The sequence below is a fragment of the Myxocyprinus asiaticus genome, chromosome 35 (genome assembly GCF_019703515.2).
Source record: "Myxocyprinus asiaticus isolate MX2 ecotype Aquarium Trade chromosome 35, UBuf_Myxa_2, whole genome shotgun sequence".
NCBI classification, from domain to species: Eukaryota; Metazoa; Chordata; class Actinopteri; order Cypriniformes; family Catostomidae; genus Myxocyprinus; species Myxocyprinus asiaticus.
This window is the reverse complement of record NC_059378.1, coordinates 42902346-42911715: the sequence shown is the minus strand read 5'-3', so window position 1 is coordinate 42911715 and position 9370 is coordinate 42902346. Positions and strand designations below refer to the sequence as shown.

The 9370-nt window shown below is 42.5% G+C and overlaps 1 protein-coding gene across 1 annotated transcript; it reads right to left on the bottom strand.

Annotated features, from left to right (window-relative positions):
• Positions 1-4285: 4285 nt before the first annotated feature.
• On the bottom strand, positions 4286-8761 carry LOC127426512 (uncharacterized). The gene is made up of 6 exons (XM_051673374.1): positions 8512-8761; positions 8060-8140; positions 7872-7984; positions 7583-7750; positions 6255-6481; positions 4286-4948 (listed from the first exon to the last, which is right to left on the bottom strand). The coding sequence occupies exons 1-6, from the start codon at positions 8567-8569 to the stop codon at positions 4765-4767; spliced, it is 831 nt and encodes a 276-aa protein (XP_051529334.1). The 5' UTR covers positions 8570-8761; the 3' UTR covers positions 4286-4764.
• Positions 8762-9370: the final 609 nt, after the last annotated feature.

Genomic DNA, 9370 nt, shown 5'->3' with positions numbered 1-9370 from the left:
AGAAACCAACAGGACAAACACCAGTGAGTATTAGTAATGGATTTGATGAATCCTGTTGTTTTGTGGTGTTGGTTGTTTTTCACTCTAAAACATTTCACCTTGTTTGAAAATAATTACAGAAATCTGTATGATAAAATCAGATTTTTCAAAAATATAAATCGACCCCCTCATGTAAGTCTTTTACTGACTGCTGGCTAACTTTAGCTCTTTATTTCCATCCTGTTCATTGTCTGAAATCTACTGTGCACTTTTATAGAAATATTTCCTAAAATTACAACACAAGTATATCACTTCAGTATAACGGGACTGAAGTGACTGACCTGAGATCAGCTGTAGTGGACCTTCAGATTCACAGTGTCCTTACTGCCATCTGGTGATCTGATCTGAGAACAGCAGCTCATGAGTCATGTTCAAGTGTTTTGAGAACTAACAAAATAGAAAATGTGTATTATGTAATAATACATTATGTAATAAAAATTATGTAATATTAAAGAAAAATGGGAAATATGGTTAGATACAAAAATAACAGAGTGGGAATGGGAGCAGAGTTTTAAAGAAGGACATACAGTATAACCACACAATCTCCATTTATACAGTATAACCACACAATCTCCATTTATACAGCGTAACCACACAATCTCCATTTATACAGCGTAACCACACAATCTCCATTTATACAGCGTAACCACACAATCTCCATTTACACAGCATAAGCACACAATCTCCATTTACACAGCATAACCACACAATCGTCTTGGTTACTGATGTAACCTCTGTTCCCTGATGGAGGGAACGAGACATTGTGTCGATGTAGTGACACTAGGGGTTCGATCTTGAGATCCCCAATCACCTTTGCTTAAAATAGAAAAGGCCAATGAGAATTGGCGAGTGGAATTTGCATGCCACTCTCCACCCCAGACATCCGGGTATAAAAAGGAGATGGCGTGCATCACTCATTCAGATTTATGCTGAGAAGCCGACAGAGAGTCCCGGCCATGTCAGTGGCCGGTTCAGCGCCGCGGCAGGAGGGACACAACGTCTCGTTCCCTCCAACAGGGAACAGAGGTTACAACAGTAACCAAGACGTTCCCTGTCTGTCACTCACTCGACGTTGTGTCGATGTAGTGACACTAGGGGTTCCTATAGGAAACGCCGCAGGCGCTGATCCGTGTCATGAGGTATGGGGAACCTTCCCAACGGGGAAAACCACATATGGAATGATACCACCGGAGGACCCTATCTACAGAGAGGGTACGCAGCAACAGTGGCCGAGGCAGAGAAAGCTCTGGCGAGGGGAAACACAGGGTTCACCTACAGGGAAACCGAATAATGGAAACTCATCATATGGGATTACCAAGGGGAATCACCACGTATGGAGCACTGAGCACCAAGCACACGGGCTCACCTGAAATGGGGCATATCATGAGTACTGGGCCTGGTGCCGTAACTCCTCCGCCGAGTTCGTCACCGAACAGTGCTTAAGAATTAAAGAGGCGTTTGGGGTTCACCGGATATGGGGAACTGTTGTGGACAAAAGGCACACATTATCATCTTTGGAAAAGGGGAAAGGCGCAATGCAAGCGGTACACCCAACCAGCCGCCCGGCCTACGTGCTGTTACCATGTAACACTCTATGCGTAGGTTGTAAAACCTCGCGAAGGTATTGGGTGTAGCCCAACCCGCAGCTCTGCATATGTCTGCTTGAGAGGCCCCCCTTGCCAGTGCCCAGGAGGATGCAACACCTCTAGTGGAGAGCGCCCGGACTCCCAAAGGGCATGGTAAGTCCTGCGATTGGTATGCGAGGAAAATGGCATCCACAAGCCAATGGGCCAGTCTCTGCTTGGAGACAGCTTCCCCTTCTGCTGCCCTCCAAAACAGACAAAGAGCTGCTCCGAGCATCTAAAGCTCTGCGTGCGGTCCAGATAGATTCGCAGGGCATGAAATGGACACAGCAACGACAAGGCCGGGTCTTCCTCCTCTAAAGAGAGGAGGTTTTGTAACCGGGCCAGGGTCTCAAGATCACGTGAGAGTGTGCCGGCCCGAACTCCAGGAATTCGTTGGTAACAGAGAGAGCCTGCAGGTCCCCCACTCTCTTGATGGAAGTGAGCACCACCAGGAGGGCCTAGACAAAGTGCTGAGCTCAGCCTGCTCCAGGGGCTCAAAGGGGACTCTCTGTAGGGCAGGTAGGACCACAGAGAGATCCCAATAGGGAATCAGGTGCGGTCTAGGAGGATTCAACCTCCTCGTACCCTTGAGGAACCTGTTGATCAGGTCGTGCTGTCGTAAGGGTCTCCCGTCCAGTGTATCGTGGTGAGCTGCTATGGCAGCCACATACACTTTCAGGGTAGAGGGAGACAGCCGTCTCTCCAGCCCTTCCTGAAGGAAAGACAGCATGACCCCTTTTAGGGACCAGGTGGTGAACCTGCAAGCGCTGCCCCAGGAGGAGGCAGACCCAGCCCTGACATTGCTGTGTCCGGTGCGCACTTTACGCATCTATTTGGATCGCACGCAGAGCTTTAGAGTCTCTGAGCAGCTCTTTGTCTGCTTTGGTGCACAGCGGAAAGGAAGCGCTGTCTCCAAGCAGAGGATCGCCCACTGGCTCACTGATGCCATAATTATGGCATATCATGCCCAGGACGTGCTGTCCCCGGTAGGGCTACAAGCCCATTCTACCAGGGGTGTAGTGGCCTCCTGGGCCTTGGCCAGGGGTGCCTCTCTAACAGACATTTGCAGAGCAGCGGGCTGGGCAACACCCAACACCTTTGTGAGGTTCTACAACCTCCGGGTGGAACCGGTTTCGTCCCGTGTAGTGGCACACACAAGCAGGTAAGTCCGGGACAGCCGGCCGGGTGTATCGCTTGCACATAGTGCCTTTCACCTCCCCTGAGCTGAAGACATGCGCCGTTAACTCCCAGTAGAGTTCACAAACTGTGTTCCCTGGTTGACTTCCTCTGAGCCCTGTGGCAGTCGAGCCCTGTACTGGGGTAGGTGCTCCACATGTGGCGGTTCCCCGTAGGTAATCCCATGCGAACGTATATCTTCCGCTAATTAGTTTCCCTTTTGGCAAACTGCGTCTTCCTTGGCCAGAGGCCCCTCTGCCCCAGTCTCCATGCTTGTAGTAACTCCTCCCCCGTAGGGTAGGACTTACCATGGGACTTCTCTACATGGCATACTTCAGACATAGCTCGGCAAGACCATGTGATGAATTTCCACTTAAATACCCCCCCTCTCTCTGGGTGAGGTGTGGTCTCCGTGGAGTCCTCCCCTTAGGGAGTGAAAAAAAAGGGGGATAAGAGGCCACGACTGGGCTAGCCCATCTCTATCTTTTGGGTAGTCGACTTGTCCCAAAGGGCCGTTTGACACTCATAACAGTGTTGGGGGAGGTTACGTGTCGGCCTGGTGCGCTGGCTACGGGACACACAGTGGTCTGCCCATCACACACTGCCAGTTCACGTAACACAGTTCAGCCAGTTGCTGCGTTTTGTATAGGGACGCCTAGTGTCACTACATCGACACAACGTCGAATGAGTGACAGATAGGGAATGTCCTGGTTACTTGCGTAACCTCCGTTCCCTGATGGAGGGAACGAGACTTTGTGTCCCTCTTGACACAATTCTGAACTACCCGCTGAAATGGCCAGGACCTTGTCTCAGCTCCTCAGCATAAAACCTGAATGAGTGGTTGCATACCAGCTCCTTTTATACCCGTATGTCCGGGGGCAAATACCACTCGCCAATTTTCATTGGCCTTTTATCAAAGACCAGAGGTGTCTCGGGCTCCCAATAGACCCCTTGTGTCACTACATCAACACAACGTCTCGTTCCCTCCATCAGGTAACGGAGGTTACGCAAGTAACCAGGACGTTTTTTGCTCCATTTAATCGAAAATATTTAATTAAAAAATAAGTAGGAAGACAGAAATGTGAGTAGTCAAATGGAATTGCTTTACCAAGTCCATTTATTTTTATTATAATTTTTTTTTTTACTATTATTATTTTCTCTTTAAGCTTCTGTGCACGTGTGCATTATTGAATTGGAATCAAATAGTGAGATATATGTATATGTGCATATGAAGTGTTAACATATACATGCACTAGTATTTCTATTTATTATATTATTATTATAATAAATCCAATTAATATCACATATAAGAGAAAAAGTAATAAATTGTGTCTGTTGGAAAGAATTTGAATGATATGTACAAAGTACTGAGAAATGAACAGATAGACACAATGAAGTATGAAATGTTTTCACACTTCTGACTGATTTCAGGGCTCACACATGAATTTCCATGACTTACTTGTGATTTTATTGGACGATTTAAAAATATAATTTTGTATAGATTACACCCAAAAAAATTACATTAAAATATTTCAAAACAAAAAATGTATATTTACTATTGAAATTTCCATGACTTTTCCAGGCCTTGAAACCACGATTTTAAAATGCACTGATACTGTATTTCAGGAAACTGAAGCCCTCTTCTTGATGTTTACTGTAAACGTGTTTTACACTATAGACATGTTGAAATGACACGATACACATGCTGCTGACAGACATTCAGTTACTTCAAAATGATCCAGACAAACAATTAAAAAGAGCAAATCACAACACATTTACATACAAATACATTTACAATTCAGTTGCACAACAAATTCAGTACTAAAGTTTAAAAATGATTTTAAAACAATTCAAGTACTGCGACGAGACAGTCGACACTCCTCATGATGGAAGTTCTCTTGTTTCCACTGACGGCACTCGCTCATTAGATTTCATCAAGAGAGAGTTTCATATTGTGTATTTTGGGCAAAGTGCTGATGTGACTGAAGTTTTGTTCAGGTTCTAATGGGTCGGTTTGAGTTTGTGATGGTGATTTTTCGTGCAGGATTCTCTCCAGCTCCTCTAAACACAAACAAACACCTCGACTCGACACCGCAGCCGCTTTAAACCTAAAAAACAAAGAGACATATAAAATAAGTGAGAATTTACACAGTGTCATTTGTCATCTTCTGATCTCTAAACAAAGTTTAAAACAAAGTTAAACGAATGTTTCAGTCCTCATGTTCTGTCGCTGGACACCAATTCCAAGTAAACTTCCTGTCGCCTTTGAAGGAATGCGATGTGAAGGTCGTACACAGTAACATTTATCTTTAACAACGCTGTCAAACAACAACACCGCTACAACATGAGCGCCATCTTGATTGTTTTGGGCTGAAAGGATCACATGACTGCGTCACATGACAACAAAGACGTCATCGTTTTCAGATATCTCCTTCTTCCCTGTCCACACTACAATGTGAAGACGGTGTTTTCAAATGTATCCACTTGTGAGAGCGTTTTCTAAAAGCTCAGTTTTCGCCGTCTCACTGTGAAGGCCAAAACATACCGAAATTAATGTGTTTTTAAACGAAAGTGTATTAGTGTGTAATTAGTTTATTCAAGTAAAAATCATGTTTACCGTAAATACACTTATGATGGAAGTGTATGGGGTCAAGCATTCTGGAGGGTTTCAAAGCAGAAAAGTGTCACTTGTATCAAAGGTGACACTACTATTACTACATTACTGATGTAGTTCCTGTGGGTGGAGTTTATCCATGTAAACAGTCATTTACAGATTGTTACGACTCGTCTTGTCTTGGTGAGTTTACTGCTGTTATGTGATCATGACATCAAGGTTGTAACTTTAAGGCCCTGATATACTTCATACGAAACTGAAGAACGAATGTGTGTGACATCATTCAGAACAAAATCTGACCAAAAAGAAGGTGTTTTAGCATTCGTTTCGGTGGTTCGTAGCAGCTCGCCTGGGCGAAATTTTAGTAAAACTTCTAACCGGCTGCTAAACACCTTACTGCCATTGGTCCACGTCATCGGTGGGTGTGACCTGGAGATCCGCCTTGAGGCCGACAGCTCATTCTGTTTGTGAGAGCACATTATTAGTGAGCTGGTGCAAATTTACCAACTTCTGTAGGATCGTTCACAAAGAGAACTTTTACAAGAACATGTCATGCGATTTTTGTTTTGTTTTGTGTAATTAGACCACAAAAGGAATCAATCAAATACTCTCAAGTGCAGCGAAAGCCATTCACACATCTGTCTAAAGTAAGATATAAAGTCTGAATGTTTGCAAACAGTATACCTTTGCTCGACTGTTTAGAACTTCTTTTTACCTCTGAACGCAGAACGAAGAAGAACTTCTCCAGAAGTATATCAGGGCCTTTACACAGAGAAGTGTTTGTGTGTGTTTGTGTTCACCTGCGCAGTAGTTGTCGTGCTCTGCGGGCCGCGGGTCTGTGTTTCTGCAGCGCGGCGGTACAGAACTCCGCTAGCGTGTTGAAGCAGTGCTGCTGAAGCGTGTTGTGTATGCTCGTATCCCACTGCGGCAGCTCGCTGGTCAAACGACACGCCGACACGACAAACTCCAGAAGTATCTCCCATTCAGCATTCTGTAGGAGCAAAACACCTCCTTCACGACACGAACGCTGAAATACAAGACAAACAAATCAAAGTTGAGCTGCAATTACAATTGAAAAATGTAACAATTATTACAATGTTTAATTCTGCCATCACGTTCCACTGCAGCACTAACCAAGTTAAACTGAATGGTCACAATTTGCACATTTTCCCCCAACAACTATTATCATCACTAACCAACTCTAATTTACAACTAATTTACAAGTGTTATATTCAGTAAATGCTGAATTCGCATTGTTTTTGTTGCACTGTTGATACTTGTTTCTAATGTTTTCCCAACCGTTCTGGGCCTGGTGTCATTTGAATGCTTTTGACACTGCATTACAATATTAAAATACAATTTTTAAGGCAAATTATATTTTTTTTCTGGTATATTACAGTTTTCTTTAAGTCTTTATATTAATCGAGTCAAACTGACCCACAAGTCCTCCTTAGGAACTTTTTTATAATCAAATGAAATGTTCAAATTGCCGCTGTTTCAGGCCGAAAAACTGAAATTAAGCAGAGTAAATTAGGGGTCTAATACGGGTCTAATTGACCCAGAAGTCTTTGCACGATTAATCACATATTCAGCCTTTGACTTGAGTTAAGAAGTTGTATTAGGCTTAAATAGTAAAGGATGAAACCATCTTTGAAAATCTTTTAAATAACATGTTCTAAATTACAAATACTGTGTTCCTTTAGTTAAAATGTTTAAAATTACATAAAAAAAAATAAAAAAAATGTATATATATAAATCTAGTAACGTTTATACTTATAACAAGAAAAATCAATTTGCCAACAGAGTAAAAAACAAAACTTGATTCAAAGGTAAAACAAATGTATTTTTCTTCCTCCATTGGCGAATAGTTATGTCTTGTTTTAAGCATTTACCGCACCAAATTTTGTTAGATTTCTCTGAAAACAACACTTAATATCTCATGCCATTTTGATTCAGGTAATATATTCTTGATTTAAGGAAGTTTGGATAATTTTATCGCAATATAAAACAAAAAAACAGTGTACGCCTGTGTTCTGTATTAGTTAAGCACTAGTTACCTCTAATCATGCTGGCAATCGTTGATTTCTGACAATCGTCACATGTTGAGTTTTTTTGGACGTGTTGTTACCTTGAAAGCCAGTAAGTGAGGCCGAGCTTTCCTGAAGCAGTGAGCGTCCCGGTTGGATCCGAGGCGTGAATATGGGATGGATCTGTAGACACTGGTCTTCTTCTGCTGCAGATCGTCCAGTAAGATCTTCAGGTCAGATGTGAGCGAGCTGGACACCATCTGAACCGACTGAGAACATCCAGAGACACTTTAACATCATCATCATCATCATCAGACAGTCATGAAGATATTCTTCACATGATGATTGATGATGTCATATTGGTGCAGAGTGTGTACAGGTGTGTCTCACCTGCTCGGCGAGTATGAGACTGTTGAGCAGCTGTTTTGAGCCGGACGTCTGACAGGTGTCCACATCATCTCTCTGCGGGTCAGTCGTCCAGCATCTGTGTGAACCTGGGTCCACTTCACAGGAAGACAAGAGTCAGTTTATCACCATCTGATGATCACATGAGGTGTGAAGTATATTTGAGAACTCACATGCACGTGTGTGTTTCCTGCGTCTCATGGTGTCTGCAGCGGGACGAGACCCCAAAATATCCATGTAGGATCTTCTGACAGCTGCACACAAACACATCAGCCATTGAGATGTATAGGAAGTCTTCTACAGGTCATGCACACAGTTTGTGATGCTACACAGAAGTATAGCTCAGGTGACATAAGAGTGATTTGAATGAATAACTCACTAATTAAACAGGTTAATGACTATAATCATCTGTGCGTGTCCAGGTGATGCTGTGGCAAATAGATTTCATAGAAAGTTCTTTTAGAGTTTCCTCATCTCTGCCACTGAATTTAATGCAAACCATGAACATGAAAAACTGGCTTTTCATCCATGATGCATGTATAATAGTTCTGCTATCTCTGATCCCTCACACATGAAACATGAACATGCATGACCTTTGCATGTGTTATAAATGTGTTATTCTCACCTGTGATTTTGGCTTGTGGTTCTGGGATCTGCATTAACACTGATCTCTGATCACACATTTTCAACTCTTTCTTCTCTCCCTGGAGTTCTTCAGTCTCAGCGTTTAAAGTGAAGCTAAAATACCCTTCACAATCGCGTTTTAAACCACAGAGGGGGGAAACGTAAATAAATAAATATTAGAGAAACTAGCGGGAAACTTTCTGAAATAAAGCTGTCTGAATGCGCGCGCTCAGTGCTCTTTCTTTCATTGAGTCTGACTCCGCCCACAACACTTACCGCGCAGGCGGGGCTTCAGTTTCATAAGCCCTGATTGGTTCTAAGCTGTGACGAGTCTGAATTGTGATTGGTTTACCGCAGCGCTGTGCTATAAGAAGTGTGGATTGACTGTTTGGGTTCAATCGTGCTGCTGTTCGTCACATTATATTGATATATATATTCAAGGTTTAAGACTGCTGGTGTGAATTGAGTCTTTAGTTTCATTTTTAATCTTAAAGACATTATTATTTGTTATTATGAAAACAAAAAGAAGTCTCTGAAAGCTCTGTAAATTTTTTAAATCTTTACATTAAAATTTTATATTCACAAACTTCCTTAAAAATTCCTTAAAATTTTGCCTAGATTTGCAGAATACCTGTTAGAAGTGGTTGGTGTTAAATACTTCCATGCATCAGATGTACATTTCAAACATCTTCTCTGTTCCTTATAACCTAATAGGTTAATTGAGTGTATTTTTATACATTAACATTACATTTTTACATCATTTAATCATCTTTATTAATGTTTATTTTGTTCGTGATGCCTAATGCATTTACTAATGTTAACAAATAGGACTTTTTGTAAAGTGATTTCCGTGTTCATTT